At 37.0% G+C, this 23,626-nt stretch overlaps 1 protein-coding gene across 4 annotated transcripts in view; it reads left to right on the forward strand.

The window, feature by feature from the left end:
- Ccdc141 (coiled-coil domain containing 141) overlaps nt 1-23,626 on the forward strand; it is a 169,436-nt gene that overhangs the window by 90,580 nt on the left and 55,230 nt on the right. For all 4 annotated transcript variants that reach the window (XM_070019988.1, XM_070019998.1, XM_070020006.1 and 1 more), the window contains one exon: nt 11,530-11,702. In XM_070019988.1, coding sequence (XP_069876089.1) covers nt 11,530-11,702 — 173 coding nt within the window. The remainder of the gene's footprint in view (nt 1-11,529; nt 11,703-23,626) is intronic.

Consider the following 23,626-nt stretch of genomic DNA (forward strand, 5'->3'; position numbering starts at 1 on the left):
TCCTTTTCCTTAAGAGAGAAGAAATCAGGGATATTTCTTATGACAAAGGAGGAAGAGAGGAATAGAAAGATGGGGAAAGGGAAGAAGAGTAGTTAATTCCTCAAATTCAAATAATACAAGTGAGATCCAGAGAAGATAATTCATATTCCTGAACCTCAAAGACCTGGTTTCCAAATTCTTTGTTTCATCGTTTGAATGTCACAGCATACTAACTATTCAATTATAGGCTCAACTGGGATTTATCAGTGTTATACCATTATCTACAGCCAAATGGTACTCAAAAAGGTATAGAAATATTTTTCTCCTTTTAAAGCATTAAGGAAATAAACTCCCACGTTAAAGTTAAGAATTTAATGTGAAAGATGATGGATACTTATACCTCAGCAAAAATAGAAGTTAGTTTGGAAAATGGATAGTTAGTCATGACTCCTAATGTCAATTCTTCACTATATAATTAAGAAACAGTAAATTATGAAATTATGTAGTGGATAAATCCATTTAAGCTAAAGAATGAACTCCTCTCAATACTTATAAGTGGTATTTTTCTTTTTGATTTATATTGTAAAAATTGTTTTACAAAAAGTTCTTATTACTTTATTCAATCTCTGGTAGAACATTCATAAATAAATAAATAAAGGGCTAGATTTTTAAAAAATTAGTATAAATTAAACCCTTAGGGTATTTTTTTCTAGGCTGTAAGTTCTGGTTACACTAGTAAAGGAGTGTTTCCATTTTTTGGGGGGGAGGGGGGTCCGGTCGTGGGGCCTGAACTCTGGGCCTGGGCGCTGTCCCTCAGCTCTTCAGCTCAAGGCTAGCACTCTACCACTTGAGCCATAGCGCCACTTCCAGCTTTTTTATTTTCTGCTTATGTGGTGCTGAGGAATCGAACCCAGGGCCTCATGCATGCAAGTCAAGCACTCTACCGCTGAGCCACCTTCCCAGCCTGAGTGTTTCCATTTTTGATGGTCAATTATTAGTCCCCAACACAGTTTTCCTTTTGAAAATTCACTTTGCTGTGATGTGATGTGCTAGAATTTTCTAGTTATGAGTCATCCCATTCTTAGATGAAATCCTACTCCCAAGAACCTTGAAGGTTTTGAGGTTTCATCTTACTTTCAAGCTTACGTTAACTTGTCATAGTTTTATGGATCCTGATGGATGACATGTGACTGTGACTTCTGAAGCAGAGATAAAAGATTTTAGAAAAATGAAAACAGTCGTTGAATGACAGCATGCACATTAGTTCCCTAAATATCCCTATATGGGTGGGTGTCTGCACCCTTAGAAAGTGGAGTTCAGGGGCTGGGAAGGTGGCTCAGTGGTAGAGTGCTTGCCTCATATGCATAAGGCCCTGGGTTCGATTCCTCACCGCCACATAAGCAGAAAAAGCTGAAAGTGGCGCTGTGGCTCACATGGTAGAGAGCTAACCTTGACTGAAGAGCAGAGGGACAGTGCCAGGCCCAGAGTTGAGGCCCCACAACCGACAAAAAAAAAAAAAAAAAAAAGAAGAAAGAAGAAGAAGAGGAAGAAGAGGAAGAAGAGGAAGAAGAAGAAGTGGAAGTGGAGTTCTAAAGAAGAACTTCCAGCTTGGAGAAGGAACTGTTTAATTACAAACAGTAAACAAGCCTGTGTCTGTCTCAGTGGGATGGAATCCCTCAATCCTTAAGATGGCTGGCGGTAGACACACACTAGAAGTGGCCTTGATAAAAAAAAGTTTTAAGGTTATGAATTCTTAGTATACCAGAAAGAAGTACTAGAGCACCAGGGACCCAGGAAGGACTTCTCTTTCCACTTATGCAAATCTAGATGCACTGTGTTGGGGATGATTTTAGGGCTTTTATTTATTTATTTATTTTTAAGTTACGTTCTTAAAAAACCAGTTCCTCTCAGCATAGTTAGAAGTACTCTTTTCAACAGTCAAACTTGTTTCAATTCATCAGTTTGGTCAATAGTGTGTTTCAATTTCTCAGTCAAATATCAGTGTGAACAAGTATATTATTATCATGGGTAATATGTAAATGAGCAAATGGGACAGTATGAATATTTGCTTTAAAAAGTGAAATATGAGAGCTGGGAAGGTGGCTTAGTGGTAGAGTGCTTGCCTTGCATGCATGAGGCCCTGGGTTCGATTCCTTAGCACCACATAAGAAAAAAGCGCAAGTGGTAGAGTGCTAGCCTTGAGCTGAAGAGCTGAGGGACAGCACCCAGGCCCAGAGTTCAGGCCCCACGACCAGAACCCCCCCCCAAAAAAAAAGTGAAATATGAAATTTTGTGTGTATGTGTGTGTTGGAACTCAGGGCCTGAGTGCTGCTTCCAAGCTTGTTTTGCTCAAAGCTAGTGCTCTACCACTTGAGCCACACACCTCCACTTTTCACTGTTTGGGTTTTTCCCCCCTTTGGTGGTTAATTGGAGAGAAAAGTCTCTTGCATTTTCCTTCCAGGGCTGATTGCAAACTGTCATTCCTAGATCTCAGCCTCCTCCTGAGTAGCTAGGATTAAGGCATGAGCCAACAGTGCCTGTTGAAATATGAGATTTTTTCCCTTATATTTATTTATTTATTTTCAATTTTATTGTCAAGGTGATATACAGAGGGGTTTCAGTAAGACTGCGATTACATTTTTTATCTAACTTGTTACCCCTTCCCTCATTTTTCTCCCTTTTTCCCTCTCTCCGAACCCCTCAAATTGTACAGATAATTTCCAACATATTGTCTTGTTAGTATTGCTGTTGCATAGGTTTTTTTTAAAATAGTTTTTATTTTGTTTTAAATTTTGTAAGAATAGGAAGAGATGTCAAATTTATCTTCAGAATAGAAAATTCTAAGTTTTATGTCATGTACATTTTTCATCTATATTTTTACCACATGCTTATGTCTATAATCATATAGAAATCTGTTCTGCTCCTCTTTTTCTTTAATTTCCCTTCATTCTTCTCCCTACCAGTCCTAGATATTGGTGAATAATTTCCTTCTTTGAAGTTGTTGGAAAAATAATGTGGTAAATTCATGGCAAAAATTGCTCTTTATTTTTAAATATTTATTTTTTGTAAATATTTATTGAGCCAGTACTGATATAAGTCATAAGAACATGATATAAAATATGAATGCAGCACCGACCACACACACTTACCTTGATCCCTCTAAACATCCATCCTTCATAATCATAGATAATCTTGTTTGTTGTGATTTTTTTTGCATGCTCATGAAAAAGAGGCTCTGGTTAACATTGATTGATCATCTAAAGTGTATTTATCATTGTTTAAGGAATGTGGTTTGAGGCAAACAGTGATAAATATATTAAAGGTTTCAAGAGTAGAACAGCACAAGCTTGTATTTCTGTGACATCTCTGACTAAACCCAAAGCTGTAATGAATGCATGGTTGGTGTGTTGTTAAGTTCATATCCCATGCCTTCAATTCCTAGTCACATGATTCCACCTGGAAAATCAGAGGAGACTGAAAGCAAATCCTTTTGGTGATCTGAGTCAATCTGAAAGTCAAGGTAAAGCAGCCAAAGAAGCACAAAAATTACCATGAAATGTAGCTTCATAGCTGCCATTACGCCTGTTATCACTGTTAAGAATTTAACGTCTTTTGACAAGATGATGTTTCTTTTATCAAGATATTTACAGTGATGCAAAAACAGTAGTGCCTATGGTTGTTCTAGATGAAAACAAAATAATTAAGTATGGTGTTCCCTATGTATTTTTATTATATATTGTTATTTTGCCATTTTAAAGATAGATACATGTTAAGCACCTGTGAGGAAAATAATTAATTTAAATTTCCTAGTTGTTGTGAGAGATGGGAAGGGTAGAGGACATGCCTGGGTAGAGAACCTAAAAAGATTACATGGAAGAAATTTCATAAGATGGGACAGGTGAATTCAGAAAGTAAGTTGTTACAGATCAATGAAAATGTAGTCCCTTTCAGTGTTGTAATTCTCAAGCTGACTATCTCAGATTCCTCTTTCCCACATTTTCCTTTTGTTTTTCCCCTTAGAAACAACTAAAAGGAATTTGCTTTCCTTCCCTCTTTTCTTCTGTATTTACCATTGTCTACTATGCTGTATCTGCAGATGCCAGGCATCAGCTGGGATCTTGAGCTAATCCAGTGACAGGTATAATCCCTGCCTTCCAAACCCTCTCTTGAAGTTTTTAAGAGAGGCAAGGCACCAGAATTCATGTGACATAGGGAAGTTGTGATGGAATAAGCCAGAGCAGAGGGAACACTGAGTAGAGACCTTAAGCCTTTCCAAGAAGATAAAGTGTGTGAAATTTTACCCAGCAGTTGCCCCTAGCAGAGATAACCTCTGAGCAAATTTTTTTTTAATGGCACAGAAAAGGGTTGGGAGAGTGCTGGGTGGTGTAAACACTTGGACACCTCAGATAATTCACTTGGCATAAAATGTAGGATGTTGATTCAGAGTGAGGAGACAAAAGCAGTAGAGGGAGTAGGGTTCCAGAAAAGTCTTGAGTGCCATGCAAAGGAGTTTTTATGTATGCTGCACATGCTCTGAAAAAGTTCTGATGCAGCAAACCACCATGAGAAAGAGGTGGTGTCTTAATTTACTAGCCTTTCGGTACTCACGCTGAGAGAATGATGGTTGTAGGGCTTAGAAACCCTTGCTCTTAGAGTCAAAGGTCAAACTGCTGGAGCCCAAATATTTGATAATGGTGGCTAAAGTATCGACAATAGTATTAAAAATATTATTAAAAATAGTATTAGAAAGCAACTGTAGAATGGAAGGAATGCATTGACTTTTATAACTACTTCCTGTCCCACACACCCTTGAGGGAAGGGGTGGGTTTGGGGAGAAGCATGAAAGGGGTGACACTGATCAAGATTCAGTTATATTCATAAACTGTTTTGTTGGATGGCAAATCCTCTGTACAACTACTTAAAGATAAAAATCAAATAATTAAAAGAGAAGGAATGCCTTTGACATACTAAATTTCTAGAGAATCAATTCAGTTCAGGTTAATAGGGACATACCAAAGACACTCAGTTTCACAGTATATTTTGTAGTAAATCTATCAACAAACTTCTAGTTCATGAATATATATATATTTACATATATATATATATATATATATATATATATTCCCTCTATGCAGAATTCCAGACTACTGAATCTTTCTATTAGCAGTAAATATAGTTTGTCTTACATTACAGTTGTTTATTGCTATATTTATTTTCCTTTGCTAAAGTGGAACTACTTGAACCAAAGAAACATGTTCTCTTCAGTTTGCACACACTAGAACACCTAGAATAGTGTCTGAAGTTAATGATTAGTATGCATAGTAATTATTTGAATGGCTAAGAACAGTCAGTTATAGAGTAGAACTTCCATGTCAACTGTACTACATTGTTTATAAAACTTTATATTGGCCTGAGGAAATGGAATAAGATCAGTTTGAAAGAAGAGAGCTTTTTTCTTTTATATGCAAGTAAAAAATATGCAAGAGTATGAGTAGAACTGTATAAAGAGACTTAGCAAATGTATTATTACCTTCTCTGAGAAGTCGAGCAGCATCAAATATAACTTCTTATTATTCCATGTCAATTTCCGTGCTTCTTACAGAGTGATTTTGCCTTGATCATCTTTGTGTGCCACCTAGTGTCCAAAAAGTTTGGTTGCAGAAATGAATAAATGACTGGTGATATGACAAATTAGCTTGATTTTAAGCTTCAGTTTTCTCTTCCAAAATAGTTCTAATAGTTCTTTGTCTACCTCAGAGAGTATTGTTTAATAATAAAAATTCTTCTAATTGGCGATGAACTGTACAAAGTCTTTAGGGTATAGTTGAAGTATAAAGTAAATGGAATTATTTGGTATTAGGTGAAAATTTAGAAATGCTTGTTAGTATGTGCATCACTAAAAATAACAGCCATTTTGGAGCCAAGCTGATATGAATTTCGACAGCAATATTTATTAGCTCTATGATCTTGGACAGTTATTTAACTTCCTTGTGCACCTGGTTATTTTTGAACCTGTAAAATAGAAGTGGGAATTGTATGTTCTTCCCAAGATCATCATGCTATCTAAATAAGCTAATATATGGCTAGTGCATAGAATAGCTATGGTCTCATTATGTGCCAGCCATTATTTTGTCATTACATTTAATACTGCAGTAGACACTAATGTGAATTAAATGCTTTTGTTCATTTTTATATCCCTAGCACACAGCTGAGTATATGGACCGTGGATTTCACTCAATAGTTTTTCAATGAATAAAAAATACAAAAGTTTTACAAATTGCAAATAGACATTGTCCATATTAATATTCCTAAGATCATCTTAAAATTTATTTAGCTCAATTTAAGTAAAAGAAAGTAGAAGTTATTAATACATACTAGCTGTCTAAATTGATTCATGTGTTTAGATTCATTTGCAAGGTTGATTTACCTCAGAAAAGGTAAGAAATGGTCAGTACATAAATGTCCACCAGTCATTGTTGGGAAAATGCTTTAGTTACAGGCCACTGTTCATCTAAACCTTCTTTTCCAGTGATTTCTCAACTTTAAGAATATAAAAGAAAATCTACATTGGGAACCTAGTGGCTTGAAATACCTCTCTTATTTATACCACTTATCAGTCTTATCAGTGAAGGAGTACTAGACCAGCAGCAGCAACCTTTAAGAGCCAAAGAATAGGCACGCACAGAAATTGGGATGGGAAATGAACTTTACAGCTTCAGGTGGCCAGGGGGGATAGGAGTGTGGGAGGTGAGGGAGGCAAGGCGTAATGGGACAAAAACTAGGAAGGGAAGGGGTAACAATGATCGACAGGTAATGTGCTCATTGCCTTACTCATGTAACCGTAACCCCTCTTAACAAAATACAATAAAATAAAGAAGTTGGGATGGAGCCAGGAAAACTGTAGTGATACCACATATGTTTTTAATGCCCTGAGTTTTATCCTCTAACGCTATAAAGATGAGACCAGTGCTTAAAACCATGAGTGTGGCAGCTGCGCAGTGGATCAAGAGGAAGGGGCCCATAATAAGAAAGGCAGACAGCAGATGTGAAAAATTTCATCATCCTTTAGCCCATGGCCTTCATGGATTTGAAGGCTGAAGCAGCTTCAATCATGACTAGAATTAAGAATCCGCTCATCGAATTGAAAGCTGATAGAAGTGATCTTAGGTAATGTTTAGGAAAGGAAACTGAAGCTGTCAGTCTTTGTAAAAACTGAACCCAAAGGAAATCTGACCCCACGGAGGTGGCAGAAATAAGTGCTCTTATTAGAAGCTGATTTGACTTTGGTGTCCTTGGTTGTTTGCAAGATTATGCATTTTTGTTGGTGGTGATATTTTATATTGATTCTTTTCAAATTATTAGTCAAAAAGCTAACAATATTTTTGCTAAGTTGTTTTGTGAAGCAGCATAATAAGAGAATTGAACTGGATGGCTCAGAGCTCTTGCCTGAATTACTAGTCTTGCAGATAGTTAAAAAAGAATAAAATGTTCCATGTCCTGATATAATCTCTACTTTATTTGATGCAGCCTGCCTTTTCACCCTGTACTTAACAAGAGAAAAGGGAGTAGTTTTTATTAGCCCCTCAAAGAACAAAAATTAGGCAACTCCTAGACTTTACCAAATTAGGGCCCACACCAGATGATCCTGTCTCCTCCTTACATGTGTAAGGACAGAGTAGAGCCACATGAAATGGTCCAGACGAGCTGGAATCCAGCAGAAGAAGGTATCCATATGCTTATGTGCTTTCTTCCCAATCCTGTCATGAAAGCTTTGTTGGACTTGCACATATATGGTTGGAAGGAAAAGGGAGATGTGAAAAGAAAAGCTGGGACTGTTCGTGCTGAAATAATTTCTGTGAGGGTCACGGTGTTCTTACTGCCAGAAATAACCTGGTCTGTTCTGGACTATATGGAGCAAAGGCATTCTTTCCAGCTGGATCCAGTATATCAGGTTCCCTATGGGCATGGTAAATAGAAAAGCCTTTTCATCTATTTCAGGAGAAGATTAAATGAGAGCAATCATACTTACATCATTTCTGAAATCAGCACATGGATTCCTCATCAGTGCTCCATTGGAATGGGAGAAAGCAGTTTTGCAAGTAATTCAGACAGTATCATCTTGAAAGAAATATTGCCTTAAATTCCAGAAGTTTGGTTTTTGTTTCTGTGTCTATGGAATTATTTGTATGCAGTTTGGAATGAAGAATAATATCTATGCTCTCTTGAAGCATCCAAACCACTTAAGCTACAGATAAGCCACAAAAGTATTTGTTGGGCTAAGGAAAGAAATGAATCATCTCATTTCTACTGCCACAGTTCTATTAACTGATATATTAAATAGAGAAAATAATCCCAAATGCCTTCTTAACACGTTAATCTGTTTAATTAAAAAAAAACTCTTGAAGAAACTTACTCTATTCTGATTCCAACTTACAAGTTATCTTTGTCTTTGAAATATGAACTCTTTCTGCTAGTAAATATTTGGCCCTTTGATTTAATGGCATTCTATTAAGAAATAACACTTTTATTATAACATTCAGGAACAAAGTGTAGTGATATCACATGTGTTTTTAATGCCCTGAGTTTTATCATCTAACTATGAAAATGAGACCAGTGCTTAAAACCATGCGTGTGGCAGCTGCGCAGTTGGAGCTTCAAGAGGGAGGGGCCCATAACAAGAAAGGAGACAGCAGGTGGTGTGCCCTTCTTGGTGATTTCTTAAAGATGTGTTTCATCAATCAAAGTTTAGAGTGACAGCTCTTTTTAAGTTCTCAAGACAACAACCAACATGACATATAGTAAGCTTGTGATGTTTAGCATCAAAATAGAATGCAGTTAAATTTGTAGACAAAGAAAAAGGACTTTAGATTTCTCTATCATCTCCCCCTACCAGGCTACTGAAAACTATTTTAAAGAAAGAAAAAGAGAACACACTGGTATTTTTCTATAGACTTCTTACTCTAGTGGACCTCAGAGTTTCTCCATCCTGAATGTAAATATATATTATTACGAACACAATTTAATGTTTTTTTTTTAACTTTAACTCAAAGGTATTGAAGATAATTTTGAATACACTGAACTTTAGCCATTAACTTTAAAACTCACCCTCAGTTAACAAGAAACACCACTGTATTCAAAAAAAATGCACATTTCAAATGCAAAACTCCAGTAACACGGATTATTGCCAATTGCTATTTGGATCACTTGTGGAAGGATTCAGCAAGTCATGTCTTCATTTCCAGCAGCAGCAAGCATCCTGCTGCACTTTGCTCTATTGCCAACTTCAAGTAATAGAAAGGATTGTATAACAGAGGCCTTTGGGTTCAGCTTATCTTTTAAAAGCTTTCTTTCTTTTCCACTCTTGTAGCATGATACAAACCTTTGACTTGATCTTTCTCTGTGTCAAAATCTCAACTTTTTAAAATCTTTTTTTACATGTGCAAAGAAACAAAAGCACATATGTATGTATATATTAGTCCCCAGTAAGTTTTAAGACCCCACCTTTTCCAACCAAGATTACAGGCTTTTGTAAAAGACTCTTTCTTAAGCTTCCAATAGTAATCTTTGTCTCAGAATGCCATGGTCCAGGATTTAAGAAAGGGGTCTTCAGGGCCAGACAAATTGGGTATAAATCCTAAACTTGCCTCTTAAAACTGAGATTTGTGCAATTTATTTAACTTCTCTGAGACCTGGTTTTTCTAGACACACCACACGGATAATTTCTTATTCCCTCCCAGAGGTGTTAAGGATAATATGCCTGGAATATAGTAGACATTCACTACTGTTGTTGAATAAATGAAAAATATATAGGTAACATAAAATAGTTCTTACTAGACAGCAGTTATTTCTTCTCAACTGGTAAATACATTAGAATGGTTCTGTTTTAAACATTCTCCATAAGTAAAGAAAAGCAGACCTGGAAAAGAATGAGGGAAAAGAGAATACCAATATGAATAATAAGATAACATTAAAGAGATTTTATTTGCAGATCTTAATTTTTGTGCAGTTCATTCAAATTCAAATTCTTTCCTAAGACAGAAGCCAGGTGTAGGGACATGAGTATTATTTCTACATGCCGATGGGTGGAGCCTCTACATTTGGCTTAAACTGTGAGTTCTCTGAGCAGGAGTTCATCCTTATTCCCCAAGCTTGCCTGGATTCAATATTACCAGACCCAGAAGTCTATTTGTTCTCATTTCTTATGGTCTAGAATCCTATACACACATCTAGATTCTTCCTATTGGAGTCTTTAAGGCCCTGCTAAATTCAGTGTCTTTCCACATAACAATATAGCAAGGCTATACTGCTGAACTAGTTGCTTGACTACCTGACATTACAAGCTTTCTCTGATAGGACTATACTCCAGGTCAGTATGTCACATTCTGCAGGTGGTTTCCTTCAGTGGTGCTGGAGGACGACATGGAAGAGCTCACCTGTGGTCCAGCTGTTGTTCAGGTCAACTGTTAGAGATACACTATATCTTTACCCTCGTGTTATCATCATGGTCCTCTTGTATTGCCTTTATGTCATATAGTCTTCCATCTTAATGCCTATTAAGTAGAAAACTCCTTTCTACTCTGTGGTGATTCTATGACCTCCTCCTTTGAGGAGTTGACCAACCAATACAAGACAAAAATAAAAGAATTCAAGTATCTTCTCTGAAAATACTATCCTGGTTTACAAGGCTATGTTCTTTTCAGCATAATCCAAGTATTGCTCTTTGTATTGGTTCAGAACTAAACTCTAATCTCCTCTACAGGCAGATGGATGGGTTAGGTGAAGCAGGCTAAGGACTTAGTTATATTTGAAAAGACAAAGGAGAAAGCATTTTAGCAATTTCTTGAATATTTCCCTATGGTGTTTAGATTCAAAGTGTTGTTTAAGGGGAAATTTCCTATTAAGACTATTTCTGAGATTTTCAAATTAGGAAAAACTGCTAGTATTTTTAAACAGATTATCTATTATTTGTGCACAGTATAAAATATAAAAATATAAACCCACTCCAAATTCTACATGGTTACATCTGAATTTTTTAGGTACATCTTCAACGTATTTTGCTAATTTATAGTATCAGCATGTGTTTATGTGAAATTAAACTATCATAACCATCATTAGTTTCCCCTACTCATCCCTGTAATCCTAACTAGTCAAGAGCCTGAGATCTGAGGCTCACAGTTTGAAACTAGATCAGTCAGGAAAGTCTAAGATACTCTTATCTTCTATCAACTACAAACAAAAGCCAAATGAAGAGCGGTAACTAAAGTGGTAAAACTGCTAGCCACGATTTAAAAAAAACAAAACCAAAAACAACATTTGTTTTAACAAAAACCAACCTCAGGGACAGCATTTGGGGCCCAAGTTCAAGCTTAGAACCAGCACAAAAAAAAATAAAAGAAAAAGAAATTCAATCACGCTTCTCTGGTAGTTGTTTTTTATTTTGGTCAAATTACTAATTAAATTGCCTAGTTTAATTGCTAGTATTTCAGGAACACATTGATGTAGATTTTTAGACTAGAAAAGCAGAAAATGAAAGTATGTTTTCTTTGGCAGGCATTTGATGTACTTGGAAGAGTTGAAGCTTACCTTAAGCTCCTTAAATCAGAAAGTTTAAGTCTGCCTGTCTTGGCAGCACAGCATGAGGAATTACACAGAGAAATTAAAGACTGCGCAGCTGATGCTTTGCAAAAGGGACAAACCTTAATCAGCCAAGTAGACACCTGCAGGTGAGTAAAGTCTATTTCATCCTCAGCATAACAAGCTTTGTAACAATTTCCACAAAGTATTAGAAAAATAAGTTGCCTGATTCTTTTTTCTGCTTCTGATGTCTTGCTGCATTATGATATGGCTTAAAAGGATCTGTTAGATTTTGGTCAGTAGTGATTCTGAATACAACAGTGCTCATCCAGAAGCAAGGCCATATTCTGAGCCTAAAAACTTAAACATACTAAAACTTTGTCTCTGAATATTTCTGAGGAGAAGAGAGTGGAAAGGACAAAATAAAAAGCAGAGCTTTAGTTCTCAAGGCTACACAGTGTCTTCTACCCTTTAGTGCTTTAGACTTGAGTCTATTATCCTTTTTCTTTGGTGGTGGTGGTGGGAATTAAATACTATATTTCTCTTTCATTTCTGACCTTGGTGGTTCACCAAACAAAGCCCTAAGTATAAAGTGACTATTAATAACAGTTCTCATTTATTGAGAGCCTGGTATGTGCCAGGCAATATGCAGAGGGATTTCGGAGTTTTATGTCATTAATCCTCACAGCCACTCTACAAGGCACATGACATAAATGTTTCCTTTTACAAAGTAACTGAGACACAGAGATCTTAAGTCACTTGTAAAAGATCACATAGCTTCTGTGCCAGCTGGACATTGAATCGAAGGGCACTTGTTCCAGTTTTCATGCTCTGAAACAATGTCCTATGCAGGTCATTTCTATGAACATCTCTGATAAGTGCATCCATGTGAGCTTACAACTGAGTCAGCATAAGGAGAGAAAGGTACCTTGAGAAACAGAAAGAGAATGCAGCAGGGAAGTATGAGGAAAAAGTATGGATTGTGAGACAAAGGGGAGATGACAGCAGATACAGAACAGATATTAGCTAGGAAGAAATGAAGGTATGCCTTTCATTTTGACTGAGACAGCAGATCTGTACAAATGGTAAAGTTCAATTGTTTATCCTCCGTATCAACCATGTCCTTGAAACTTAAAAACATTGAAGTTTTAGGAACAATGAGATAGGTAGACTGTGACAAAAATTATTTTATATTTGTTTAAATACTTGTTTTTCTCTATTTTAGATATGCTTTAAGGTGCTGATTTGGTAGTCTAGTTGTAGAGAATTTAGTTTCTGGGAAATCATCTGAATCTAGACAGAGATATTTAATCCAGGGCCTTTGATGGTTGCTATAGGACCATGCAAATCTAAGATCAGTAATAATCCAAAGTCTTCCAGCAAGTTCCAGAAAGATGAGTCTAGGAGGACAAATCATTCTCCCCTGCAGAAACCTAAGAACAACTGTAGCTATTGAGTTCTTTCATTTTAGTTCCAAGCCATGCATCAGGCTAGAATTGTGTCTGTTATGGTCCAGGAGCCCAACACACCCTGTCTGGGCCAAGTGGATATGCAGGAACTCCTTCCTTCTTTGCTCAAGGTCAATTATTCCAGAATGCAAAATATCTTGGGCCTTGCACAGGATCCTCCTCTGATGTAGAATGGGCATTCATTGTACTTGAACTTACAAAGTTCCCAGGAAACCTTATAAGGAAACCACCACATGATTCAAGCAGAAAAGGTTTATTGGGGGAGAGCAAACTGCAGGCCCACAAGTGATGGAGGCATGCAGAGACAGAGGGGAAGGAAGAAGAGAAAAAGGGAGAAAGCTAGGAGGACTCGTGTAGAGCTGGATTATATAGGGAAAGGCAGGAGGCTGGGCCAGAGCGGATGCGGAAGTGATGCCTGGGGAACCTCTCACTGCCTGAGGGAGGTGTAAACTGGGAAGTCCAGGAAATGACCTCAGAGGAAGAGGAAGTGACCTCAGAGCCTGGGATCCTTTGCTGACTCAGCATCAGGTGATTACTGGTTTCAGGCAGGTGAAGAGGAAGGGAGGAGAGGCTGTTCTCCCAGGCAGACCTGACAGTACTCAGGGCAGCTGTTGGACACTGGTCTGAGTCATATGAACTGGGCAATCTGAGTGGTGAGATCTGTCATTGACATTGGCAAATGATCTTATCTCAGTTTAGCTAGTGAGTCTCAGAGCACTATCTGGCCAAGCTACTCTCTGTTTATGCTGTTTTCTCTGGCTTAAGAAGGTTCCTCATGCTTGGTCCACTCAAAATATAGTCAAGGAAGCTACTCAGATCTCTGGAGTTCTAGTTTTCTGTTACTCTTGTCTATCTAGTACTCTGCCCACTAATTCTAGGCTCTGGGCTTCTCTGAAGTCTGATCAGCAAGAGCTCTGGACTCTTTAAGATTCTACCTCTCTGAGTATCCATCTGGAAGTGGAAGCAGGAAGCTGGTAGAATCATGAGACTCATCCATTCTCTAGGCCACTATCTTGTGTTATGTGTTGTTCATGTCTGAGAGCCATGGTTCCATGCATTTGTCTCTTTCCAGTTATTTAAGGCATGAACACAATTCAGCCCTTGCTTCCAGAAACTGGAGTTTGGGGTTCAGTTCTAATGTTTCACTCACAGAATTAAAAAGGTGGTCACAAGTTTTTAGTGGTAAACTGTACCCTGTTTGTTCTAATCAATAATGTTTTACTTTTAATGCTAAAATACCAGAAGTGCTTTTATTTTATACACATTATTTGTTATTTACCCATCCATAATGCAGGTTTGTATGTTTATTCCCAAAGAGAGTCCCATTCTCTCGTTTCCTTTACTTTTTCTAGGCTTAATTTTTACACATTAAAAAAATTCATTTTGCTGGGTCATAGGGGCACGCTTTACCCAAATGTTTACAAACAAGACCACACTAAAGCTACCAGCACAACTATGTTTATTGCAGCATTATTTACCATAGCTAAGATATGGAACCAACCCAGATGCCCCTCAGTAGATGAATGGATCAAGAAAATGTGGTATATATACACAATGGAATTCTATGCCTCCATCAGAAAGAATGACATTGCCCCATTTGTTAGGAAATGGAAAGACTTGGAAAAAATTATATTAAGTGAAGTAAGCCAAGCCCAAAGAAACATAGGTCCCATGGTTTCCCTTATTTGCAATATTTAGTATATGTATGAGTCAAGCAGAAAAGGTCAGATAAGGTGATATTAGGAAAATGAACCCTAAGATATGTATTTAAATGTTTTTTTCTTTCATGCATTTGCTTCTAACGCATTTATAAGATTATTTCTTTGTTGCTTTGTATGTCCCTCCCCCACAGTATAACCCCTGCTTTCACTATATTTGATGTGGGTATAATTTGTGGAGGGGAAGGGGAAAAACAAGTCATTTAAATAAGGATACAGGTGGACCCGTTGCAACAATGAGAAGTACAAGTTGTCATGTCGAAAACGAACTTTACAACTTTGGTGGGGCGGGGGGAGGATTGGGTGGGGGGAGGATTGGGTGGGGGGGTGGGGAGGCTGGGAAGGGATAGGAAGGGTAAACAAAGGAGGAGTCTACAATGCTTGATAAGAAATATACTCGTTATCTTGCCCATGTAATTGTAATCCCTCTGTACAGTATTTTCACAATAAAAACATAAAAAAATTAAAAAAATAATTTTGTTTTTCAGCAAGCAGAAAAAACAGGTGAGTCTTAACAAAACAAGAAATCATTAAGACCATTTCAAAACTCTTAAACTGCTGGATAAGTATCTGGATTAAAACAATAACAACACCTGAATTAGCAGCATCTTAAAAATGCAAGCATTTCCAATAGTTCCAAGGCATATGGTTGTCCTGAGATTTCATAATATTTTACAAAACTATAGTTCTTCCATTTTACAGGAGAAACTGAAGGCAATGTGAAATTGTTTCTTGGCAAAGAGCATTTTTTATTCTGAAGGTAGATGCAGAAGAGAAATCCATTAAGAACTAAATTGAAATGCGTTAAAATCTCAGCTGCAGGCTAGAGCCATACATAGCTACTGACCCCACTCAGTCCCATGCATTCCCTTGGGATTTGCCTTCTTTCCTCGTCTAATGAATGATCTGTCCGCTCCATAACTGGGGTCATTATCAGAGGATAGAAGTAGAACCTAAAAGGAAATTTCCAGTTGCAGCCACAGCTGTAGGAAAGGTGGAGTTTAGAATGGGGTCAATGGAAATCTACATAAATTTGAACAGATCAAAGTACATATTCACACTTCACAGTGGCTTCCTAAACTTTGGACCACCAGCTGTATGTCCTGGATATAAAATACCAAGGTTTCTACTTTCAGACATTTCAAAACTAGTGTGGGTAAGAAACTTCAGACTTTATGTCAAAGGAACTGTATTTCATGCAGGACCTGAACAATTATATGACTTTTAAACTTCCCTCTGTAAAATGGAGATACACATTTCAGATAGTTTCTCGTGTGGATGTGTGTGTGTGTGTGTGTGTGTGTGTGTGTGTGTGTAGGTGTGTGTGTGTGTGTGTGTGTGTGTGTGTGTGTGTTAGTACTGGGGCTTAAACTCAGGCCTTCTCCTCTCTCCTTTAGCTTTTTTGATTAAGGCTGACACTTTACCACTTGAGCCACACCTTCACTCCTGGCTTTTTGCTGTTTAATTAAAATCTAATCAATTTGTCTACCTGGGCTGTCTTTCAACTTCAATTCCCAGATCTCAGTTTCCTGAATAGTTGGGATTACAGGCATCTAGGAATCCAGTTTCATATCATTTTTTTAATGGAATAAGATAGCACCACTCCTTGCTCAGAAAAGAATTATATCACATGATTTCACATTCTATTTAATAATCCGTAGAAACAAAATATTAAGAGCCACATGGTTGTTTTCAGATTATAACACCAAATTCAGCTACATGGTCATGTTGAGCTACATAGTCATTTTAATTCACTGGGAAGGTTATGGTTGAAATAGAAAATAAACATTTATCTTAAGGGAACAAATACTATAATTTATTATTGGTCCCTGGTAAGAATTCAGAAGTCTTAGAATCTGATTTATTTCTGTTAGTAATAGAAAATGCAACTTCAGAAGTTCACATTTATCTAAAATAGAGCTTTCTCAGTAAATACAAGATAGCTGCATATTCTATGAAACTAAGAAAACTGATGGTAGAGATGGGGTTGGGAGTAATGAAGAGAGTGATGAAGGGGAGCTATTAATTAGATGCATTGTACCTATAAATTGAGTTGTTGAATGTGGCAGTACTTAACTATAATGAAATATATTTTTTTAGAAAGAACAGGGGCCTAGGAATGTGACTTAGTGGTAGAGTGCTTGCCTAGCATGCGTGAAGCCCTGGGTTCAATTCCTCAATACCATATAAGCAGAAAAGGCTGGAATTGGCACTGTGGCTCAAGTTGTAGAGCAATAGCCTTGTGCAAAAGAAGCTCAGGAACAGTGCCCAGGCCCTGAGTTCAAGCCACAGGACTGGGAAGAAGAAGAAGAAGGAGGAGGAGGAGGAGGGGGAGGAGGGGGGGGAAGAAAAAGAAAGAAAGGAAGGAAGGAAGAAAGAAAGAAAGAAAAAGAAAGAAAGAAAGAAAGAAAGAAAGAAAGAAAGAAAGAAAGAAAGAAAGAAAAAAAGAAAGAAAGAAAGAAAGAAAGAATCCACCTTGTTTTACTATCCTGGAATCAAATGAGCTTGGGGTTTAGGCAGCTACACAGAAAATCTAGTGGTCATAAATATGGTCTCCTGGTTTTATGTTTGATCTGTAATTCTGTCTATTAAGAATTATTAAGTCATTTTTTATTTTTTCAGACTGTAATATATGTCACATAACCTAAGTATATTTTATTTTTATTTATTTATTTATTTATTTATTTTATTGTGAACATACTGTACAGAGGGGTTACAATTACATGGGCAAGATAATGAGTATATTTCTTATCAAGCATTGCAGCCTCCTCCTTTGTTTACCCTTCACATCCCTTCCCAGCCTCCCCTCGCCCCCCACCCAATCCTGCCCCCCCACCGAAGTTGTAAAGTTCGTTTTCAACATGACAACTTGTACTTCTCATTGTTGCAACAGGTCCACCTATATCCTTAAACAACTTGTTTTTCCCCTTCTCCTCCACAAATTATACTGACATCAAATATCATGAAAGCAGGGGTTATACTGTGGGGGAGGGACCTAAGTATATTTTAATGTTAACTAATGCACTTAGTTATAATACAAGTCACCAAAAATATATGTAATAATGGCCAAACAGAGACTCAGTGAGGTTAAAACCTTTTACTCTGAACCTCCTCATCTCTTCGAGACCATACATGGCCTCATTTCTGACAAAACATTATCACTACAAACAGCATTCCATAAATTTGAACTTTAGGAAATGGTCATTGTTAGAAATGCTGGGTCTGCGTTAGGATAAAGGTTTCCTTCCACAATAGGACAAAAATGAGGGAATTTTTTTCTTTCTGTGTAGCTACCAGTTACATGCCTTAAAATACATAAACACTCAGCAGGAACAGGCTAGGGACAGGCTACCCAGTGAAATATTCATTTGTCCTTCCGATTCGCTAAAAGTAATTTAGGATTTATAGCGAAACATGTATTAGCTCAATTTTTATCCTTGCATAAAAGATGGTATCGCTTTTCATTCTGTCTTGTCACGGTGGATTTAAGCATATCATTCTAATTCTGACTGAATAGTTTGGTATAATAACTTTGACTATTATTTGTTTTGATCCAATGCAGCTTGCTCAGTGGAAATGCTTTATGTTTCCATATTTCATATTTCATGAAGAAATAGAGAGGTAGTTAGTCAGGCTTCTGTTTATTATTTCTGCAGTTTTTACTTACAATAGACACCACTACTTTCCTTAGTTTATACAATGGATGTTGATTAAGTTGGAACAGAATATTGTCTATTCACCCATTCATTTCTTAATTCTAAAAAATATTTTTCATGTCTTTTGTAAGTTAGGTGCTCCTAAATACGTGAATGCAATTGGTGAAGTTTCTTTCTTCACGCTGTTGACTTTCTACTTGGAGGAAGAACATCCAGCAAATAAATAAAATATGTGAGATGTGCTTACACAGCAATGAGTGCTAAGAAGGGAATGTGTGGAGGGGACTGTTTTATACGCTACACTCAAAGACTCCAAGAAGATCCCATGCAAACATCTGGGAGATGGGTAGATACCACAGACCAATGGCAAAAGCTGTCACCAAAAGGACAGAGGAGTGGCTAGAGGAGAGGATGGCAAGGAAGCCAGGGCACAGATAATATTACAGTTAGATGGACCTTAGATTATGTTCAAAGACTCATAGCAAAGACTTATACTTCAAAACACTTGTCTGCTTCTAATACATGAATGAGCTTACTCCTCTCTGAGGGCACGGTGATGACTATTATCCTTACTTTGCCCTAGATGAGGAAACTGAGGCAGCGAGATGTTCAATTACTTGTTCTAGTGCTTGTTCCTCGCCAGTGAGGAGGGAATCGTGGGATGGCAGTCTGCCACTCTGCTAGATTGCTAGCTCTCTCTTCTTTTTTCTGAATGTCAAAGCAATAACAAGGAGCATGTTTCCTTGGTGAGCACAGATTCTTGTCTTTCTTTTTAGAATTCTGGTGTGTTTAAGGTGTACTGCAACTCAAATCCCATTTTCTTTCAGTTGTTTTTGAAAGTGTTGAAAATGTACATACTTATTCAGCTGGGTTGACTTGTGATAGACTTCAAAACATATGTGATAGACATATATGATAGAAATATGTGATAGACATCAAAACATATATGCCTGGCTACAAGTCTAAAGAACCTGAGTGTCCAGTCAAGAAGGTAAACAGTAACCAGGCACCTGTGATTCATGCCTGTAATCCTACTTACTCAGGAAGCTAAGATCTGATCATTACGGTTTGGAGCCAGTCTAGGCAGGAAAGTCAGTGAGACTTTTATGTCCAATTAACCACTAAAAATCCAGAAGTAGAGATATGATTCAAGTGGTAGAACACCAGCTTTGAGTGAAAAAGTTAAGGGATGGGTGTAGGTCCTGAGTTCAAGCCCCAGTACTAGCACGTACACACACACACACACACACACATACACACACACACACACACACACACACACACACACACACACACACACACACACACACACACAATATCCTAAGTGAACATCAAAGATGTTTTCTCAAAGTACAAGGGAACTATGGAGATAGTGAGTGTTAAGGACAAAGAGACACAATCCTAAACTCAGGTAAGGATAGACCAAGTGAAGGAGTGAGCTTGGAAAGGATCATGAACAGTTTGAATTTGATAGGCTAAGAGGATAAAGCATCTGTATCTTCAAGCCAATACAAACAGAATCAACTCATCTAATACTTATTTGAATTCCTTTACATTTGCTACATCTGCCTCATTACTTGCCTTTTCATTCTATACTGTTCTACATCTTTCCTTAGTTGCTTCACTTGTGAGTAGATTGTGTCAGCCAGGCCATGATACTGACTTAAAAGCTGAAACTATCCAGGAATTTTTTAAAATTTTTCTTTAGCTTACTCTTTACAATTTAGATGACATATTGACACATTAAGTGAATGGAAAGTGAACAAAAACAACCCCTACTCCCCAGCAAAATGAAGAAATAAATTTCTTTGCTTAATAGATTCATCTATTATTTTGTTTTGTAAGAACTCTGCCAAATTTAAGAACATAAAATTCCCTTAAAAGAAGTGTTTGATGATCAAATGTCAGATGCTGAAATCTAGAAAATAACCACATTGAATTCTTATGACAGTGTTGATTCAGCCATTTTCCAGCCATTTTCACATCTATGTTAAGTTGTTCTTCCTAGAGATTGAGTAAATATAACTGTCTTCTGTTCCTCAACACTGTTTCCTTGTTTGTTGTTGTTTGGTGGTTTTTAAAAATCATTTTGAAACAATTAATATAGAAGGTGTTGCAAGTTTGTACTTTCCATTAAATTCCAGAGTAACTCTATCAGGTTTTTGTAAAATATCTACAACTTATTCATTCCACTGTCTTTGTCACTTAGGATATATACGATATGATATGAAGATTTAAAGATTGCATATAGGACCGAAAGACCTGTAAGAACTGAGTGTGCAGAGCAAGACTGAATAAAGAGGTAGAGGCTCTGTTTTGGTGAACCAGCAGGAGTTTTCTCATATTAGAGAAATTATGGGGAAAAGAACAAAAAAGATAGAGAAGGAATGTAAATGGATATGGTCATGGACAAGATTCTCATTACAACTCTTTTCAGAATAGTCTTAACACAAAACCATGTAAGTATTCCCAGAATACAAGGAAATTTAAGGACAAGCATATATTCTAAGCCCATTTGAAAATGAAATGCTTTGAAGAATAATAAGAATACTTTTTTATAAAAGGTATATGTGCACATGTGTATGCATATATGTGTGTACGCATTATTCATTTAGTGAGGAAAGATGATTAAGATATATAAACTAAGCCAGAAAAAAAATCCCCAAAACAAGCATTTCACTTTCACTGCACAAATGGCACTTTTTCAAAGTAAGGATAAAAACTAGACACCAGTTATTGTTTTCTACAAAATAAAGGCAGTCATACACAAGAAAGGACACTGTGCAGTTGTCTAAGCAACAAGATATAAGATAAGGAAAGATAAAGAAGCAAGAAGCTAAAGATAAGGAAAACGTTTTTCTCATCTTCCAAGTATAATTTGCATATAGACACAAAGAAAAATATGATCATCTGATCTCTTCTGATGAGACTGAGTAAGCTGTCAAATGCTTACCATCTGGTTCAGCTCCTAATCCAGATGGGCTGCCAATAGTAATTTATGAAAGGGTGCAAGCAACTTGTCGTTCTCTGTAAAGAATCATTAGAACACATTAACACTGAGATTTGCTCCCCTCCCCAAGCCATGATTTGTGTCAGATTCAAAGATAGGGCAACTGCTTTCCTACAGTAAATAGAACTAGAAGTCATTATGTTTTTGATTTTTCAAAAACAAGATATCATTTTTTTCTTTCCCTTTTCCTCTCTTTTGGCTTAATGAATAAAGGAGAAAAGGCTCCCATTAGAAGGCTTCTAACAAATGTCTGAAGTTTTCACAATCTGTTGTTTCTGGGTTTCTGTGACATTGGAAAAGACAAAGACAATATCAGGAGCAATCTGATGTACTTCGTGCTTACTGCTGACAGGCACCACTTAATCCATCCAGAGGAAGAAAGCCCAAAGGTCAATCCATTCATTCAATGCAAATCAGAGAACCACAGATCTAGCCCACGGATAGTCTCACTGCACCGGCCAGCTGCATATTAGCAATGCCATTTCAGAGTCAGAACAAAATGACAGGGTACCATGATTTGTTTCAGTCAAATTTTGTTTGCCATCATCAGTCCTTTGTCCATTATTAATTTAATACAACCTTGAAGTAAACGATGGGATCTGTTTAAGTTCATGTAAGACTTGCTGGTAAACTGGAGAAATCATATCTTTCTTTAGATCAAATGACTTGGAGTTCAGAAGCCAAGGAAACTGGCAATATGCATGCTGTGCATGTTTTAATCATCTTTAAAATTATATTTTTATTATCTTTAAGTAGTTTTACAAAAGGGTTACCATTCATGATGTGAATTTATGGGTACAATGTATTTTAATCAATCCTTTTCATCATTCTTCCCCATCTCTCCCAATCCTACCTATCCACTCTGTTTTCCTAGTTTCATAGGATATGCATTGAATAGTATTTCATTCTCCTCCCTTTTTCCTTCATTCATCTACTCCCTCACTTTGACCTCCCCCTCCCCCCCCCCACATTTCTCAAGTACCAGCTTCCTGGTTGTCATTTTGTTAGACTGTGAGTTAGTTGTTGTAAGGAGTTTACACCATTGGAATCCTCTCCTGCATGCACCATACTTCAGTTAATACATTTGTGTTCATGTGCATATGACCCTGTATATGTTTACATATAAGTTGTAAGTTGGAGCTAACTTCTACTAATGACACACATCCTTTGTTTCTTCCAGCCAGACTTACTTCGCTTAAAACAATGTTTCCATTTTTAAAATTTTTTTTAATTGTGAAAATACTGTAAGGGGTTACAATTACATGGGCAAGGTAGTGAGTACATTTCTTATCAAGCATTGTTGCCTCCTCCTTTGTTTCCCCTTCCCATCCCTTCCATCTCCCCCCCTCCCCCAGCAGCCCCCAAAGTTGTAAAGTTTGTTTTTTCACATAATGACTTGTACATCTCATTATTGCACTGGGTCCACCTGTATCCCTATTTAAACATTTTGTTTTTTCCTTTCCCCTCCACAAATTATACCAACATCAAATACAGTGAAAACAGGGGTTATACCGTGGGGGAGGGACATACAAAGCAACAAAGAAATCATCTTATAAATATGTTAGAAACAATCACAAGAAAGAAAAAACATTTGAGTCCTTATCTTGGGGTTCATTTTGCCTAACATCAACTTATCTGACTGTATTTGCTTTCTCAGACATATACTAGTTATTGCAAATAAGGGAAACCAAGGGACCTATGTTTCTTTGGGCCTGGCTTACTTCACTTAATATAATTAAAAAAATAAAAAATAAAAATAAAAAAACAATGTTTCCAGGTCCACTCATTTCTTGGCAAATGGTATACTATCATTCTTCTTAGTGCATGAGTAAAATGCCCTTGTGTGTGTATATATATATATATATATATATATATATATATATATATATATATATACATATATACCATATTCTCTTGATCTGTGTGTTTTAAGTGTTTCATAATATTAAAAATCACATTCTAGAATCAACTTTACATAGTTCTTAACTGGAAATGATGGAATCTGGGCTGGTTGTAATTTGTAGCTTTGGGTTTCATTAGGAAGAGTAGATAAGGGCTGAGTAACCCTAAGACCAGGAGACTGATGGGTGCGTTATATTCCAATCACAAAATGGGGAAAAAGGAAGAGTTTCCTTCTCAGCCAGATGGAGATGACTTTAAGAAGGACAAAAGGGATGAAGTTGGAACTACCTGAAAAAATCTGGATGATTAGAAATTTCT

The sequence above is a fragment of the Dipodomys merriami genome, unplaced genomic scaffold (genome assembly GCF_024711535.1).
Source record: "Dipodomys merriami isolate MVZ:Mamm:240054 unplaced genomic scaffold, mDipMer1.0.p SCAF_1, whole genome shotgun sequence".
Taxonomy (NCBI): Eukaryota; Metazoa; Chordata; class Mammalia; order Rodentia; family Heteromyidae; genus Dipodomys; species Dipodomys merriami.